The 20,009-nt window shown below is 44.4% G+C and overlaps 1 protein-coding gene across 1 annotated transcript in view; it reads left to right on the top strand.

Moving 5' to 3' along the window:
• The window catches only part of LOC122549252 (eukaryotic translation initiation factor 3 subunit E), a 156,995-nt gene that overhangs the window by 24,610 nt on the left and 112,376 nt on the right, over positions 1–20,009 (top strand). Inside the window, exons 4-5 of the mRNA XM_043688743.2 lie at positions 1,881–1,923; positions 5,458–5,562. Of these exons, the coding sequence (XP_043544678.1) occupies positions 1,881–1,923; positions 5,458–5,562 (148 nt within the window). The remainder of the gene's footprint in view (positions 1–1,880; positions 1,924–5,457; positions 5,563–20,009) is intronic.

The following is a 20,009-nucleotide window of genomic DNA, read 5'->3' as shown; positions in this document are numbered from 1 at the left end:
GTAGTGTGTATAAACGTGATGAAGAAAACAATCTGAATAAAGATATTCTGAAGAGGTTTCCATAATTAGAGACCGAGTCAGAGGCCTGTACTGCATGGAAACAGACCTTTTGGTCGAACCTGTCCATGCTGACCAAGTATCCCAAATCATTTGCCAGTGCATGGCCCAAATCCCTCCAAACCCTTCCTATTCATATATCCATCCAGATGCCTTTTAAATGTTGCAATTGTATCAGTCGCAACAATTTCCTCTGGCAGCTTATTGCATACGCACACCACCCTCTGCATAAAAAAAAGTTGCCCCTGAAGTCCCTTTTTTAAATCTTTCCCTTCACAATCTAAACCTATCTCCTCTCAACCTAAATCTATGCTCTTGATTATACTTAAAAGACCTTGGCTATTCATTCTATCTATGCCTCTGATGATTCTATAAATCTCTTATTAAGTCACCCCTCAGTCTCTGATGCATCTGGGAAAGTAGCAACAGCCTAATCATTTTCTCATTAAAGCTCAAACCCTCCAACCCTGGCAAAGTCCTTTTAAATCTTTTCTGAACCCTTTCAAGTTTCACAACATCCTTCCTATACAGGGAGACCAGAACTGAATGCAGCATTCTAAAAAGTGGCCTGACCAATGTCCTGTACAGCCGCAACATGACTCCCAACTCCCATACTCAATGCACTGACCAATAAAGGCAAACATACCAAATGCCACCTTCACTATCTGAACTACTTGCAACTCGACTTTCAAAGAACCATGAACTTGCACTCAAAGCTCTCTTTGTTAAGCAACACTCACCAGGACCTTGCCAAAATGCAATATCTCACATTTATTTAAATGAAACTCCATCTGCTACTCCTTGGCTCAACTGATCAAAGACTCAATGTGCTCAGAGGTCACCTTCTTGGCTTCCATTAAACTACCAATTTTGGAGTCTTCTGCAAACTTACTAAGTATATCTCTTATGTTCACATCCAAATCACTTATATAAATGACGAAAAGCAGTGGACCCAGCACCAATCCTTATGTCACACCACTGGTCACAGATCTCTAGTCTGAAAAGCAATCCCTGACCACCATCCTCTGTCTCCTTCCTTTTTGAACCAGTTTGTATCAAATTCTTCAAACCGTTTGAACACCTTGAGTCGACTTTGCCAAGTACGATTAAAAGAAATTGCACAAGTCCAAGATTTTCCCTGGGTGCTTTACCATCACGACACAACTAATCTTTTACATCTTTATAACAAATTTGACATGCAAAAATGGTTCCATTTTTTGAAAAAAACGACAGATTGCAAGTATATCGTGCTTATCAAGTAACTTATGCTCCTGCATCAGGTTTCATCGCAGATTTAAAAAGGTTCATTTGAAAGTGCACCTCAGTGTATTTAGGAGCCTGTCACCTGCACTCGACAAGCTTTCACACTCTGATCACACTGCACATTCAGTTGTTTTTGCAGAATTGGTGGAATTTTAATAAAAAGCCAACCAAAAGTTCAACAAAATAGACTGTTAGGTATGCTTTGTGAACATTTAAATGTTGATTTGGGCTAATTTGAAATGACACCAAACTCTGATCTATCTTGGTGCTGGTGATTGTATGAGTGTACATGTACAATCACAATAAAGAGTGTTAAGATTTCTTCAACTTGCAGTGGTTTAATTGACATTAGAATGCTAATAGTCCCAGAAATTGTTGGCTGATGCATTGTTCTTGCTTCCAAATATGAATTGCTTTTTTAAAACAAAACATCCTTTTGTTACTCTTAACATCATAGAAGATTATTCCTGTAATATCTTTTAATTCTAATAATTGCTAAATGAATTATTGCTCAATGCATTTCAAATTATTAATTTTAAAAACTTTTCTCCATTAAACAGGGACGGACGCATGTTGTTTGATTATCTAGCAGATAAGCATGGAGTAAGTGTGCATTTGTTGATTTTTGTGAATATTTAATAATGAATGCAGCATAATATTGTAATTCATTTTCTGTGAAATGATCCGTGAATAACTAGTGAATCAAAGTATTTATACTCTCCCTTATGCTTGAGGTAGATATTGAAATCCGGGGAAAAGGTTGAGGCATTGGAATAGTAAATTCAAGCAGAATGGAACAGGAAGGGATGGTTAGTTTAACGAAAATTGCAAATCAGTGATTGAGGTAATTGCAGGAAATAGAAATATATAAATGCAATTTGTTTCTTTATCTGAGTGCATGATATATCTATTTTTACTCATTTATGGTCGTTACTGGCGAAACCAGCATTTCTTTTCCATCCCTAATCTCCCTTCAACTGTGTGGCTTGCTGGAGCCATTTCAGAGTGCAGTTTAGAGTCAACCACGTTGCTGTGGGTCTGGAATCACATGTAAGCTAGACCAGTTAAGCATGGCAGATTTCCTTTCCCGAAGGACAGGTGGTGAGCCAAATGGGCTATACTTGTGAGTTACGTGGTTAGATTTACCATTTTTACCATTTGCTGTAGTCTGATTTGAATTCATAAACCCAGAACATGAGCCTCAGATGATGGATTACTAGTCCTGTGAATTTACCACTGTCTCTCCCATCTTATCTGCAATAAGATAGATGAATTAGTAGTATAAGTAGGAATAAATGCTTTGGATCTAATTGCCAGTCGCCATGCCAGTGATATGATTACAGATTAATCAAGATTGGAAAAGAAGTATTTGAGGGTATGTAGTATTTCCAAAGGACAGACAGGAAAGGCAAAGAATAAGTATTCTTGATAGTAAAAGATGGCATAAGGACATTTGTGACCTTGGATCTAACTTTTGAACAGCATAATGTAAAATCAGTATGGGTGGAAGCTAGAATCATAGAATCCCAAAGTGCTGAAAACGGCTATTCAGCCCATCGAGTCTGCATTGACCCTCCAAACAACATCCCACTCAGACCCAACCTCCTACCCTATATTCCCACATTTACCATAGCTAGCCCAACTCTCCTGCACAGCCCTGGGCACCATGGGACAATTTAGCATGGCCAGTCCACCTAATCTGTACGTCTTTCAACTGTGGAGGAAATCGGAGCACCCGGAGGAAACCCATGCATCTATGTGGAGAATGTGCAAACTCCGCACAGTCACTGGAGATCAGAATCGGACCTGGGTCCCTGGTGCTGTGAGGCAGTAGTGTTAACCACTGAGCAACCATGATACCCAAACCGTAGAAGGAGCTCAACAACAGCGCATGGAATAAGAGGCAAGATTTACCCCCCCACCGCCAACAGTAATTATACCATTTGACTGAAGATTAAACAGGCGATTATTTGCATATCAAGTAAAAACAATGTGATAATTGATTCAGGATTTTGTCATAGCCCAAATGAAGATTACAACCAAATTAGCTAGGGTGGTCAAGAAGTTGAGTTTGCTTTTTTTTTTTGACAGCTTGTTGATGCTGTGAAACCTACTGGTGTGAAGCTATCTTATACCTAGCATTGTGTAATGAATTAGGGTTAATTTGTAGCATTGTAATGAAAAAATTGGAAATTAGTGATCATAATACTCCTGAATTCCATGTTAAGTTTGAAATTTCGGAATAGCAGGCAGTGACCAGTGGGGTACCGCAGGGATCCGTGCTGGGGCCACAGCTTTTTACAATATATGTTAATGATATAGAAGATGGTATCAGCAATAACATTAGCAAATTTGCTGATGATACAAAGCTGGGTGGCAGGGTGAAAAGTGATGAGGATGTTAAGAGATTACAGGGTGACCTGGACAAGTTGGAGTGGGCAGATGCAGTTTAATGTGGATAAATGTATGGTTATCCACTTTGGTAGCAAGAACAGGAAGGCAGACTACTACCTCAATGGAATCAATTTATGTAAAGGGGCAGTACAGAGAGATCTGGGTGTTCTTGTACACCCAGTCAATGAAGGCAAGCATGCAGGTACAGCAGGTAGTGAAGAAGGCTAACAGCATGCTGGCCTTCATAACAAGAGGAATTGAGTATAGAAGCAAAGAGGTCCTTCTGCAGCTGTACAGGGCCCTGGTGAGACCACACCTGGAGTACTGTGTGCAGTTCTGGTCTCCAAATTTGAGAAAAGACATTCTGGCTATTGAAGGAGTGCAGCGTAGGTTCACGAGGTCAATTCCTGGAATGGCAGGATTACCTTACACTGAAAGACTGAAGCGACTGGGCTTGTATACCCTTGAGTTTCGAAGACTGAGAGGGGATCTGATTGAGACGTATAAGATTATGAAAGGATTGGACACTCTGGCATTAGGAAACATATTTCCACTGATGGGTGAGTGCCGAACCAGAGGACACAGCTTAAAAATACGGGGTAGACCATTTAGGACAGAGCTCAGGAGAAACTTCTTCACCCAGAGAGTGGTGGCTGTGTGGAATGCTCTGCCACAGGGGGCAGTGGAGGCCCACTCTCTGGATTCATTTAAGAAGGAGTTGGATAGAGCTCTCAAAGATAGTGGAATCAAGGGTTATGGAGATAAGGCAGGAAGAGGATACTGATTAGGAATGATCAGCCATGATTATATTGAATGGCGGTGCAGGCTCGAAGGGCTGAATGGCCTACTCCTGCACCTATTGTCTATTGTCTAAATTGACATCACGTCTGGAGTACTGTGTAGTTTTGGTCTCCACGTTTATGAAAGGATATACTTCAATTGGAGGCAATGCAGTAAAGCTTCACTAACTTGATCCTAATGAACAGGAACATTGTCATTTGTGAGAGACTGTGTAAATTGGGTCCATGGTGTCTGGAGTTTAAAGAAATTTATAGGCATGCTCATTGGGATATATAAGAAGCAACTTGAGGGGGCAGATGCTGAAAGATTATTTCTATTGCTTAGGGGATCTAAAACATGTCACTGTCTTAGAATAAGGGGTCAATCATATGACTGAATTGAAAAATTGCTGTCTTCTAATGGTTGTGAATATATTGAACTCTGTTCCTCAATAGATTGTGACTACTCCGTCTTTGAATTCATTCAACTCTTGGGCATGGGATTGTGGAATATCAAAGCAGGCAGGAAGGTTGAATTGAATCCTAAGATCAGTCATAATCATTAATTGGTGAAGGGGCCTTGACATATGATCTACTGTTGCTCTTTTGTTTAGTATGTTTTGGACAGTGTAGACAGACTTCATTTTTAATGGGTGCAATCAATATTGTGACAAACTACTTGACTGTTTGCTAAAATGGTTTTTTTTAGCAAATAGTGAACCTAGGGTATGTTCTGATGTCAAATGGAACTTGGGTTGATGCATTGGAAAACTCAATTTTCTATCTTTAATTTGGAAAGCTGATGAAAAATGGCATATTTGAAAATCTGCATACCATATTACAGTTTACATGTAATTAAATACTATAATTTGTCCTGAATTATTAAATAACAGACGCAATATTTTCAGTTCTGAAAACTTGTTTCTATCATGCTGTTTATTTTTTAATCTATTTTTATTTGAAGTTTCGTCAAGAATATTTGGACACCTTATACCGATATGCTAAATTCCAGTATGAATGTGGCAATTATTCTGGTGCAGCAGAATATCTCTACTTTTTCAGAGTTCTGGTGAGTACCATTTCCTGCAGGTAAATTTTAATGTTCTGATTAAATTTGCGGTTATTTTCCATGGTTACCAGAAATTGTTTCTTTCTTAACAACTATATTCATGGCTATGATGTGGTTGCTCTACATAATTGCAGATATGACTTAGGAGCAACAATTTGGTTAAAATCTTTGTAGACTGAGCAGGGTTCATTCAGTGAGCAACATTTACACTTGGGATTGACTCAGAATTGTAACAGATTAGAAAAACACAACAGAACTTACTGGATCAATTGACTCAGTTGTCGCGCACACGTCCCTTCAATCATTATTCATTTAATTCGACGAATATATCCTTCAATTTAATCTAGCTTCCTCCTAAGTGCATTTATCCTGTTGCCAAATAATCCATGTCGTTGTGAATTCCATATCCTTACCATTTTATGTGAAGATGCTTTTCCATGTTGGTTTTATTCATGGCTATTTTACTTTAATAACTCTTTCTTTGCCTTACCACACAGTCTGAGCATTTTTGTGTTATTGGTGAGTTTTATATTGGATCATATGTTCTTGGAGGATTCTGCTAATCCTAAGTCTGAACAAGGGCCTTAAGCTCTACCAAGGCAATGTCCTGAAACTGTTTAGCAGCTGATGTAATGCTGCCGAAATGGTTCGGGTTGCCCATTTCCAATTCCTTACACCCTGCACACAAGGCATTTTTCATGACCTTGAAAACTTGTGCAGTTCTGAAGAATGCAAAAGAAATCTCATCCAAAACAAATTAATTTCTGAGGAATTTGTCTGAAAAATTTCAAGTTGATTTTAATGCTACTAGTTTATCTTTGCCATTGGCTAGTCAAGAACATTAATTGTTGAACCAACTAGGGGACTGGCCATTTTGTATGTAGTCATGAGTGACCAAGTGAGGTTAATTGTTCATAATCGGAGAGGTCTACAGCACAATAAAAAGACCCTCCAACCCTCTGAGTCTGCAGTAGTCAAAAGCAAGCACTTAACTATTCTAATCCTGTTTTATAACACTTGCCCCATAGCCTTGTATGTTTTCACGTTACAAGTGCATATCTAAATAATTCTTAAATTTAATGAGGAGTTCTGCCTTTACCACCCTTAAAGGTAGTAAGTTTTAGATTCCCACCAAAGGGTGAAAACATATTTCCTCAAACCCTTCTAAACTGCCTGGCTTTCAGCTTAAATCTAATTGCTCCCATCATTGATCCCTCCACCAAGGGGAAGTGGTCCTTGTTGAATATCCTATTTGTGCCTCTTTTAAAATTTTACATATCTCCATTATGATCCCCCTCCATTTCTCCTGTTCCCAGTTTATCCAAACTATCAAACCAGCAGACAAGGGAGGCGCGGTAGTAGTTTGGCGCACCGACCTCTACACCGCTGAAGCCAAATGCCAGCTCGCAGATACCTCCTCCTACTGCCCCCTTGACCATGACCCCACCCCCCACCACCAAACCATCATCTCCCAGACCGTCCATAACCTCATCACCTCGGGGGATCTCCCATCCACCGCCTCCAACCTCATAGTCCCACAACCCCGCACCTCCCGCTTCTACCTTCTGCCCAAAATCCACAAACCTGACTGCCCCGGCCGACCCATTGTCTCTGCCTGCTCCTGCCCCACCGAACTCATCTCTGCATACCTTGACACCGTCCTGTCCCCCTTAGTCCAAGAACTCCCCACCTACGTTCGGGACACCACCCATGCCCTCCACCTGCTCCATGATTTTCGCTTCCCCGGTCCCCAACGCTTTATTTTCACCATGGACATCCAGTCCCTGTAGACCTCCATCCCCCATCACGAAGGACTCAAAGCCCTCCGCTTCTTTCTTTCCCGCCGTACCGACCAGTACCCTTCCACTGACACCCTCCTTCGACTGACTGAACTGGTCCTCACCCTGAACAACTTCTCTTTCCAATCCTCCCACTTCCTCCAAACGAAAGGAGTAGCCATGTGAACCCGCATGGGCCCCAGCTATGCCTGCCTGTTCGTAGGATATGTGGAACAATCCATCTTCCGCAACTACACTGGCCCCACACCCCACCTTTTCCTCCGCTACATCGATGACTGTATCGGCGCCGCCTCGTGCTCCCACGAGGAAGTTGAACAGTTCATCCACTTCACCAACACCTTCCACCCCAACCTCAAATTCACCTGGACAGTCTCAGATTCCTCCCTCCCCTTCCTCGACCTTTCTATTTCTATCTCAGGCGACAGAATCAACACTGACATCTACTACAAACCGACCGACTCCCACAGCTACCTGGACTACACCTCCTCCCATCCTGCCCCCTGTAAAAACGCCATCCCATTCTCCCAATTCCTTCGACTCCGCCGCATCTGCTCCCAGGAGGACCAGTTCCAAAAACGCACAACCCAGATGGCCTCCTTCTTCAAGGACCGCAATTTCCCCCCCCGACGTGGTCGACGATGCCCTCCACCGCACCTCTTCCACTTTCCGCTCCTCCGCCCATGAACCCCGCCCCTCCAACTGCCACCAGGACAGAACCCCACTGGTCCTCACCTACCACCCCACCAATCTCCATGTACAGCGCATCATCCGCCGTCATTTCCGCCACCTCCAAACGGACCCCACCACCAAGGATATATTTCCCTCCCCTCCCCTATCAGCATTCCGTAAAGACCACTCCCTCCGTGACTCCCTCGTCAGATCCACACCCCCCATCAACCCAACCTCCACTCCCGGCACCTTCCCCTGCAACCGCAGGAGGTGCAAGACTTGCGCCCACACCTCCCCCCTCACCTCCCTCCAAGGCCCCAAAGGAAACTTCCATATCCGCCACAGATTCACCTGCACCTCCACACATCATCTATTGCATCCTCTGCACCCGATGTGGCCTCCTCTATATTGGGGAGACAGGCCGGCTACTTGCGGAGCGTTTCAGAGAACACCTCTGGGACACCCGGACCAACCAACCCAACCACCCTGTGGCTCAACATTTCAATTCCCCCTCCCACTCCACCAAGGATATACAGGTCTTTGGACTCCTCCATCGTCAGACCACAACAAAACGACGGTTGGAGGAAGAGCGCCTCATCTTCCGGCTAGGAACGCTCCAACCACAAGGGATGAACTCGGATTTCACCAGTTTCCTCATTTCCCCTCCCCCCACCCTATCTCAGTCAGATCCATCAAATTCAGCACCGCCTTCCTAACCTGCAATCTTCTTCCCGACCTCTCCGCCCCCACCCCAGTCTGACCTATCACCCTCACCTTGACCTCTTTCCACCTATCACATTTCCGACGCCCCTCCCCCAAGTCCCTCCTCCCTACCTTTTATCTTAGCCTGCTGGACAAACTTTCCTCATTCCTGAAGAAGGGCTTATGCCCGAAACGTCGATTCTCCTGTTCCCTGGATGCTGCCTGACCTGCGCTTTTCCAGCAACACATTTCCAGCTCGTATCCAAACACTCTTCCCAACTTGAACTCCCCAGCCAGACAACATCTCGTTAATCTTCCCTGTACCCTCTCCAGTGCAACCACGTCCTTTCTATAAAATAGACAACAATCCTCTGGGAACGCCTGGAGGACTGTGATAGTTGATGTCGAAATGAAGGTGGAATAGTCAATTTAAAAAAAAGTTCTAGTGTTGTTTTTAGTCAAGGTTCATTTGCATTCTCAGATCTGAGTGAGAAGGTATGGGTTCATGTCCTACTTCAGGTTTTGAACACAAATTAGGCCTGACATTCTAGTGCAGGACTGAGGGAATTCTGCATTGTCTGAACTGCTGCATTTCAGGTGAAATAGTAAAGCAAGAATTGTTAGCTCTCCGGTGTAATTAAAGGCTCCTTGGGGATTTAATTGAAGAAAAGCTGGGGAGATTACTTTGGTGCCCTGAATAATTGGTACAACTCAATCAATATCACCAAGAAATGTGATCTGTTCATTATTATTTTGCATATTGGAGGGTCCTGCTGTGTGCAGATTTGCTACGTTTCTCATGATTACTTCTCGAAGATACTTCCTTGTCCTCAGAGTACAAGAGAAATTCTAAAAATGCAAGTCTTCTGCAAATTTTCCAGTTAATGAGAGGGAGCAGAAAGATTCTGTTGGTGATGTAGCCTCGGACTCGTGCAATGCTTGAAAGACCATAAGGCTGTTTTGCCATTTGATAGGGTCATCGCTGATGTTGCATTCCGTATGTCCATTTTCCTGCTTTTCCCTATAAAGTCTTGATTCCCCTACTAGTCAAGAATCTATTTATCTCAGCCTTAAGTTTACCAAAAGGACTCTGCCCCCACAGCTCTCTGTGGCAATGTGTTCCAAAGGCATTCCACCTCCTGAGAAGAAATTCCTTCTCATCTCACTCTTCAGTTGGCACCCCATTAGTCCGACACAAGGCCCTGGTCCTAGGCTTTCCAGTGAGAGGGAACATCCTCTCAGCATTTTCCTTGTGAACGTCCGTCATAATCCTAATGGTTGACATCCAACATGGATTCACTAAGCAGCCATAGAGGAAATTGAAGCAGATTTAAAACCGAGATCAGGTGAAATTATTCCTGTCAAAGACAGTGAATCTGTGGAATTCAGTACCCTGGAGTAGGGTGGATGATAGGACATTGAGTAAATTTAAGCAATTGATAGGCAGATTTTAATTAGTTATGGGTTGAACAATTATGGAGAGTGGGCAGGGAAGTGGAGTTGAGACCAGATGAGATCAGCCATGTTTGTACTGAATGGCAGAGCAGCCTCGAGGAGCTGAATTGCTTCCTTCTGCCCCAAGTTATGATGTTGTTATGAATTAATCTGCACTTGAAGAGGCAGAGATTCATGAATAGCAGTCAACAGGATTTTGGCAAGGGGTGGTCATGTCTGACCAACTAAGTTGAATTCTTCAAGAAGTGAGGACAATACATTTGACATCGCCTGCTTTGACTTCAAGACTTGTGATAACGTGATAGGAGAGACTAATAGCGAAGGCAAGAGCCCATGGGATCCAAGGAAATGTGGTCACTTGGCTAAATGCCAGGAGGCAGTGGGCGATGGCTGAGGGATATTTTTATGACTGGAAGCCTGTGTCCATGGAGGTTCCACACTGAGGTTCATGGAGGTTTCACAAGTGCTAGGGCTCTTGCTGTTTGTGGTATGTATAAATAATTTGAGCCATAGGCATAGTCTGAACTGGCTAAGCTTATTTACCTGCGAGTATCAGAGGCTGGGAGGGGACCTTAGAGGTTTATAAAGTTCTGAGGAGCCTGGATATGATGACTAGCCAAGGTCATTTCCTCAGGGTAGGGCAATCCAAAGCTGGAAGGCGTAGGTTTAAGGTGAGAGGGGTAAGATTTCACAGGGACTTAAGGGGCAATGTTTTGATACAGAGGGTGGTGTGTATATTCAGTGAGCTGCCAGAGGAGATAGTGGAGGCTGGTACAATAACAACGTTTTCAAGGCATCTCGATGGATATATGAATAGGAAGGGTTTAGAGAGATATGGGCCAAATGCTGGCAAATGGGATTAGATGAATTTAGGACATCTGGTCAGCATGGACAAGAAGGAAAGAAGGGCCTGTTTTCATGCTGTGCATGTCTCTGACACTGACCTTGTGGAAATCCAAATACATTTCTGTTAGTTCCCCTGTATCCACTCTGGTTGAGACTTTTAGGAAAAACTCGAATAACTTAGTCAGATATGATCTTGGATAGTTGAGTGTGGGGGAGCTGATGAGCAATTGGTATGTGCAAGGTGGGGGATCCTGGACAGCTGATGAGCAGCGGGTGTGGAGAGTGGAGCTGATGAGAGCACCGCGTGCATGGACTAGGGAGTTGATGAGAACAGTGGGTGGGAAGAGGCGGGGGAGCTGATGAGAGCACCAGATGTCTTTGAGGGGGAGGGGGTGCAAGCTGGTGAGAGCTGCGGGTTCTGGGGTGGGGGGGGGGGGGAGTTGGTGAGAACAGCGGGTACGGAGGAGGGGAGCAGGTGAGAGCAGTGGGTGTTGGAGGCAGGAGAAAGTTAGTGAGAGCTGCAGGGGGAGGGGGGAACTGGTGAAGGCTGTGGGAGTTGGGGAGGAGAGCTGGCAAGAGCACTGGGGGGGGAGCTGGTGGGGGACTGTGTGAGGGCAGCGGGTGCTGGGGGGATAGAGCTGGTGGTGGGAGAGTGAGCTGATGAGAGCAGTGGCAACAAGGGGTGGGTGAGCTGGTTAAAGCAGCAGGTACAGAGGGGAGAGGAGGGTGGTGGAGAGGTGCCAGCTGGTGGGAAGCATCGGTCAGGAGAGGGTCTTGTTTACTGATCTGTTGAGCAGTCAGCTGGTGTCTTTCCATTGCAAGAAATCACAATGTGATTCTGCATTGGCAAAGCAAAGTTCTTCATATAATCTGTAATAACTTTCAACTACAGTAGTATAGTCAGCATAAATAGTAAATGCAGTAAAGCCATGACACCTGATAGGACACATGAGACCTTACAGTGCTTCTGGTGGGGTGAAGCTAATGCCTCTGTGATGTAATACAATGCTGGAAATGGACCAGATTTTTATAATGTAATAAGTTGAAAACTGAAGCTTGAACTCTATTTCTGAGGCATTGGAAATTGATTTCTAACTTGAATTTCTGCATCAAATTATGACTTAATCTCCATTTTGTGGGTTAAGTAAATTTAGGAGAAGGAATAACATCTACATTCCACAATGTAAACAACTTTGTTGAGACCATATCAGAAAAGGGTGAAACCATAAATATCATCTTCTATTACTCTTATTTGTGAATTTATTGATGTTGATCAGGTTTGAGAGTCTGTTGTTTTTGTTGTGACTGGGACATGAGGAAAATACTGGTAATCAAGCCCCACTACTCCAGAAGTTGCACCATTAGTATAACTTTTGATTCAATTTCCAAAGTAGCCAAGAGTTTATCTTTGCCGAGTTTTAAAATTGTGGCCAAAAAAGTTGGCATCTAAATTATAATCTAGAGTTGGAACCATATCCCCTTTTTAATCTGCCCCCACTCCCAACTCTACCCCACTCCAGGTCCTAGCTCCCAGCTGTGCAATGTTTTTACCATCCCCCAGACCTCCCCCTCACTAAGGATGAACAATCAATCTTCAGTAAAGGTTTCACCTTCATCCCTTTAGGCTCCTGGATCAATGAATTCAACACACATTGCGACATTGAACTTTTCTTCTGCCACCTCCACCTCCGTGCTTACTTTTTCCATCAGGACTCCCACCCACCCTCTGCAGATCCCTTCTCCCACCTCCAACACGCTTCATTCACCTGGATACTCCATGCTGGTCTGTTACATGCCTTCGATCTCTTCATTTCCAACTGCTGCCATGACATTGACCACCTTAACCTGTCTAACCCCCTCACCCACTCTAACCTCTCACCCTCACAATGCGCAGGCCTCCACTTCCTCCGCTCCAACCCCAACCTCACCATCAAACCAGCAGGCACGAAGGGTGCAGTGGTAATTTGGCGCACCGACCTCTACACCATTGAACCCAAGCACCAACTTGCAGACAACTCCTTCTACTGCCCCCGCAAACACGACCTCCCCTTCCATCATCAAACCATCATCTCCCAGACCATCCACGACCTCATCACCTCAGGAGATCCACCAAAAGCCTCCAGGAACCCCACACTGCCGGGTTCTACCTCCTACCCAAAATTCACAAACCCAACTTCCCCTGTTTTCAACCTGTTCCAGCCCCACCGGTTTATGTCTGCATACCTTGACATCGTTCAGTCTGCTTTGGTCCAGAATCTTCACATATACGTTTATGACACCACCCACACCCTCTTCCTCCTCCATGACTTTTCTTTCATAGGCCCCCAATGCCTCATCTTCACATGGACATACAGTCCCTGTACACATCCGTCCGCCATGACGAAGGTCTCCAAGCCCTCTGTTCCTTGCTGTCCCGCCAACCCAACCAGTACCTTCCCACTGACACGATCATTCGATTGGTTGAACTGGTCCACACCCTCAGCAGTTTCTCCTTCGAATCCTCCAACTTCCTTCCTACCAAAGGGGTAGCCATGGGTACCCGCATGGGCCCCAGCTGTGATTGCCTCTTCATAGGATATGTGGAACAGTCCATCTTCTGCAGCTACACTGGCACCATTCTCCACCTTTTCTCTGCTACATCGATGATTGTATTGGTGCCATCTTGTGCTCCCCCAAGGAGGTGCATTATGAACACCTTCCACTCCAACCTCAGTTCACCTGGACCATCTCTGACACCTCCCTTCTGTTCCTGGACCCCTCAATCTCCATTTCCGGCAACCAACTCAACACGGATATCTACTTCAAACCCACTTACTCCCAACTCCACAGCTATCTGGACGACAACTCCCACTCTGCCTCCTGTAAAAACACTATCTGTTATTCCCAACTCCTTCACCTCCACTGCATCTGCACCCAGGAGGACCAGTTCAATCACAGAATATCCCAGAGGCCCACCTCCTTTGAATACCACAATTTCCCCTCTCATATGGTTGACGATGCCCTCTAGTGCAACTCCTCCACTTCCCGTACCTCTGCCCTTGCAGCCCACCCCTCCAATTACAACAAGGACAGACCCCTAGTCTTCACCTTGCACCCCACCAACCTCCGGACACGTCACATCATCCTCTGCAATTTCCACCAACTACAAATAGACCCCACCACCAAGGATGTATTTCCCTCCCCACCCCTATCTGCGTTCCCGAGAAACCATTCCCTCTGCGACTCCCTTGTTAGGTCCACACCCCCCAACAACCCACTCTCCAGCATCTTTTCACTACCTCCAAAAGGAGTGCGAAACCTGTGCCCACACCTGCCTCCTCAACTCCGTCCAAGGCCCCAAAGGATCCTTCCATATCCAGCAGAGATTTACCTGTACTTCCACACATGTCATCTACAGTGTCCATTGCTTTCGATATGGTCTCCTGTATGTTGGAGAGACAGGATGCCAACTTGCGGAATGTTTTAGAGAACATCTGTAGGATGCACACACACTAAACAATTCCACCGCCTGTGGCTGACCACTTTAACTCCCCCATCCCACTCTGCCAAGGACATTCAAGTCCTTGGCCTCCTCCACTGCCATACTCTAGCCACCTGACGCCTGGGGGAAGAACGCCTCACCTTCCACTTTGGGACCCTCCAATCACATGGGATCAATGTAGATTTCACCAGTTTTCCCATTTCCCCTCCCCCCCCCCCCCCCCCCCCCCCCCACCGTATCCCAGATCTAACCTTCCAACTCGGCACCGCCCTCTTGAACTCTCCTATCTGTCCCATGTTCCTTCCCACCTGTCGGAGTGGACCTATCACCTTCACTCGTTCTTGATGAAGAGCTCTGGCCCAAAACGTCGATTCTCCTCCTCAGATGCTGCCTGACCTGCTGTGCTTTTCCAGCATCACATTCTTGACTCTGATCTCCAGCATCTGCAGACCTCACTTTCTCCTATCACCTTCACCCCCATCTTCATCTTTCTATCACATTTCTCCCCTCTCTGAAGAAGACCTTATGTTTGAAACATCCACTTTCCTGCTCCTTGAATGCTGCCTGACTGGCACCACACTCTTTGCCCCTTCTAATCACAAGGCAAACATGTTAGCACATCGTGAGAAACATCCTGACTCTGCAGAAATGATAGTTTAGAAAGGCCAAAAGAAACCACACTCATCAGCCAATATTATGAAAAGCAAAGGAGAGATTTTGACAGATTCTCAGGCCATTGGATTTCCTATTGTTGGAACTGAATGGTTGACAGCCGCAGAACTGTGGAAGATCTTCCATACACACATCGATTTGGATGGTAACCAAGCTGATTCTAAGTCCTTAGTGTTTGCAGTTGTGATGAAGTTGAAAGCATATGCGTTCACTTTAAAATAGAAAGTGTTTTCTGAATTTGAAGTAAACTTCAAGTGCAGGCTCAGCTGCCTGAATGGAAAGGCTGGGAGAATGAGCTGTTCCAAAATAGATACGTGTAGCAAATGGCTGTTAAATGGATACCTGAGTTTTGGTTGCTGTTTTAACAGCAATTCAAATTTAACCAATTAGTTTAAAGCATGCCCAGGGAACTGAACCCCAATCGAGTTTGAATTTCTTGTTTTGACAGCAATGAGATGATATGATGTTGGGGTTATAAAAACACACGGGCATTTTAAAAATTGGTCCGAGAGAACAACTGCCATCAATCAGCCAAGGAACTGCCGGAGAGCTAACTGCCCATCGAGCATCTTGCTCTTAAAGAAATTAGAGAACACTGTCTATCAAAAGTACCTTTTCATGGAAAACATACTTGCAGTAAAAAGAAGGAAGACTACCCAGGGAGATCATCAGCTGGAAGGTTGAAGAATGCCGACAAGACTATGCGGTCTTGAGACTAAGTTAATGTAATGTTTAATAATGATGACATTGGAGCAGCATTTTCATAGTTGGGGTCAAATAGTAAGTACTGAAGGAAAGGGGGCTTGGATTTGTGAATAATGTTTTGTTTCATGTTCACTATTAGAGTTAGGAAAATAAATTGTTATTTTTCTTTAAATGGTGGAAATTAGGAGTTGTCTATCACTCATTCACATTTTATCAGATTGGAAGGAGAGCTTTTCTGGGTGTTTGGTTTTAATTAACAGAGGGGTTCGACCTCTGCGTTGTAACACTGTTCGCTTTCTCAAAGTTTAAAACATGGTCAAAATACTGAGATGTGTAAAGTTTGAGGTTCTGGAATACTTCCACCAGGAGAGGGAGAGAGAAGCTTGCAGCTTTGTTGCAGACTTTGGAGGCTTTCTTCCTTCGTCCATACGATTTTGAAACTAAAACCAAGAGTAGAAGGAACTGTTGGGCAACCATCAGCACTAATGCCCATAGTCTCTTCCAAAGCCAGGTTGACCACTATTTAAATGTAATAAACCCCATCCCTTATCTCCTTAAAAGCTTTGATTAGCTGTTCCTAAAGCCATTTGACTACTTGTAATCATCAGGTGCATCTCGGCCTCGGTAAACAGTGGATTTGAAATCTCATGATTTCCCTTTTCCCTTAGTGAAAAAACTGTTTAATCCAGAAATTGTCCAAACGATCCAAAGTCTTCCTGTTTTCACACTGTCCACAAATCTAGACCCAACACACTCCAGTGGCTAAGAAAATACTGCAAGCTGTGATCTTTGAAACATGTTTGCACATAGCCACTGAAAATCAGCTATGCATCAATTCTGTTGTAATAGAATTGTTTGACCTCCATCTACTTGTGTTTAAAGTTATGAAGTGGGAAGCAATCTACTTGTAGATAATTAGAGTCATAGACATGTACAGCATGGAAACAGACCCTTTGGTCCAACCCGTCCATGCCGACCGGATATCCCAACCCAATCTAGTCCCACCTGCCAGCACCCGGCCCATATCCCTCCAAACCCTTCCTATTCATATACCCATCCAAATGCCTCTTAAATGTTGCAATTGTACCAGCCTCCACCACTTCCTCTGGCAGCTCATTCCATACACGTACCACCCTCTGCATGAAAAAGTTGCCCCTTAGGTCTCTGTTATATCTTTCCCCTATCACCCTAAACCTATGCCCTCTAGTTCTGGACTCTTTTGCCTATTTATCCTATCCAAGCTCCTCATAATTTTGTAAACCTCTATAAGGTCACCCCTCAGCCTCCGACGCTCCAGGGAAAACAGCCCCAGCCTGTTCAGCCTCTCCCCATAGCTCAACTTCTCCCACCCTGGCAATATCCTTGTAAATCTTTTCTGAACCCTTTCAAGTTTCACAACATCTTTCCGATAGGAAGGAGACTAGAATTGCACACAATATTCCAACAGTGGCCTAACCAATGTCCTGTACAGCCACAACATGACCTCCCAACTCAATACTCTGACCAATAAAGGAAAGCATACCAAACGCCTTCTTCACTATCCTATCTACCTGCAACTCCACTTTCAAGGAGCTATGAACCTGCACTCCAAGGTCTCTTTGTTCAGCAACACTCCCTAGGACCTTACCATTAAGTGTATAAGTCCTGCTAAGATTTGCTTTCCCAAAATGCAGCACCTCGCATTTATCTGAATTAAACTCCATCTGCCACTTCTCAGCCCATTGGCCCATCTGGTCCAGATCCTGTTGTAATCTGAGGTAACCCTCTTCGTTGTCCACGACACCTCCAATTTTGGTGTCATCTTCAAACTTACTAACTGTATCTCTTATGCTCGCATCCAAATCATTTATGTAAATAACAAAGTAGAGGACCCAGCACCGATCCTTGTGGCACTCCACTGGTCACAGCCCTCCAGTCTGAAAAACAACCCTCCACCACCACCCTCTGTCTTCTACCTTTGAGCCAATTCTGTATCCAAGTGGCTAGTTCTCCCTGTATTCCATGAGATCTAACCTTGCTAATCAGTCTCCCATGGGGAACCTTAACAAACGCCTTACTGAAGTCCATATAGATCACATCCACTGCTCTGCCCTCATCAATCTTCTTTGTTACTTCTTCAAAAAAACTCAATCAAGTTTGAGATATGATTTCCCATGCACAAAGCCATGTTGACTATCCCGAATCAGTCCTTGCCTTTCCAAATACATGTACCTCCTGTCCCTCAGGATTCCCTCCAACAACTTGCCCAACACCGAGATTCGGCTCACCGGTCTATAGTTCCCTAGCTTGTCTTTACCGCCCTTCTTAAACAGTAGCACCACGTTTGCCAACCTCCAGTCTTCCGGCACCTCACCTGTGACTATCGATGATACAAATATCTCAGCAAGAGGCCCAGCAATCACTTCTCTGGCTTCCCACAGAGTTCTCGAGTACACCTGATCAGGTCCTGGGGATTTATCCATCTTTAACCATTTCAAGACATGCAGCACTTCCTCCTCTGTAATCTGGACATTTTGCAAGATGTCACCACCTAATTCCCTACAGTCTATATCTTCCATATCCTTTTCCACAGTAACTCCTGATGCAAAATATTCATTTAGTATCTCCCCCATTTTCTGTGGCTCCACACAAAGGCCACCTTGCTGATCTTTGAGGGGCCCTATTCTCTCCCTAGTTACCCTGTTGTCCTTAATATGTTTGTAAAAACCCTTTGGATTCTCCTTAATTCTATTTGCCAAAGCTATCTCATGTCCCCGTTTTGCCCTCCTGATTTCCCTCTTAAGTATACTCCTACTTCGTTTATACTCTTTGAAGAATTCACTCGATCTATCCTGTCTATAACCTTACATATGCTTCCTCCTTTTTCTTCACCAAACCCTCAATTTCTTTAGTCATCCAGCATTCCGTATACCTACCAGCCTTTCCTTTCACCCTGACAGGAATATACTTTCTCTGGATTCTCGTTATCTCATTTCTGAAGGTTCCCATTTTCCAGCCATCCCTTTATCTGCGAACATCTGCCCCCAATCAACTTTCGAAAGTTCTTGCCTAATACCGTCAAAATTGGCCTTTATTCAATTTAGAACTTCAACTTTTAGATCTGGTCTATCCTTTTCCATCACTATTTTAAAACAAATAGAATCATGGTTGCTGGCCCCAAAATGCTCCCCCACTGACACCTCAGTCACCTGCCCTGACTTATTTCCCAAGAGTAGGTCAAGTTTTGCACCTTCTCTAGTAGGTACATCCACATACTGAATCAGAAAATTGTCTTGTACACACTTAACAAATTCCTCTCCATCTAAACCTTTGACACTATGGCAGTCCCAGTCGATGTTTGTAAAGTTAAAATCCCCTACCATAACTACCCTATTATTCTTACAGATAGCTGAGATCTCCTTACAAGTTTGTTTCTCAATTTCCCTCTGACTATTGGGGGGGGTCTATAATACAATCCCAATAAGGTGATCATCCCTTTCTTATTTCTCAGTTCCACCCAAATAACTTCCCTGGGTGTGTTTCCAGGAATATCCTCCCTCAGCTCAGCTGTAATGCTATCCCTTATCAAAAATGTCACTCCCCCTCCTCTCTTGCCTCCCTTTCTTTCCTTCCTGTAGCATTTGTTTCCTGGAACATTAAGCTGCCAGTCCTGCCCATCCCTGAGCCATGTTTCCATAATTGCTATGATATCCCAGTCCCATGTTCCAAACCATGCCCTGAGTTAATTTGCCTTCCCTGTTAGGCCCCTTGCATTGAAATAGATGTAGTTCAATTTATTAGTCTACCTTGTCCCTGCCTGTCCTGACTGTTTGTTTGACTCACTTCTGTTCTCAGCTATACCCATTTCAGATCGATCTTTTTCCTCACTATCTCCCTTGGTCCCACCCTGCCACCTTACTAGTTTAAATCCTCCCAAGCAGTTATAGCAAATTTCCCTGCCAGTATATTAGTCCCCTTCCAATTTAGATGCAATCCGTCCTTGTACAGGTCACTTCTACCCCAAAAGAAATTCCAATGATTCAAAAATGTGAATCCTTCTCCCATACACCAGCTCCTCAGTCATGCATTCATCTGCTCTATCCTCCTATTCCTGCCCTCATAGCTCGTAGCACTGGGAG

The sequence above is a fragment of the Chiloscyllium plagiosum genome, unplaced genomic scaffold (assembly GCF_037043375.1).
Source record: "Chiloscyllium plagiosum isolate Xiang-an unplaced genomic scaffold, Cpla_swu_hap1 HiC_scaffold_4, whole genome shotgun sequence".
NCBI classification, from domain to species: Eukaryota; Metazoa; Chordata; class Chondrichthyes; order Orectolobiformes; family Hemiscylliidae; genus Chiloscyllium; species Chiloscyllium plagiosum.
The sequence above is the reverse complement of the archived record's forward strand: the minus strand, read 5'-3'. Positions and strand labels throughout refer to the sequence as shown.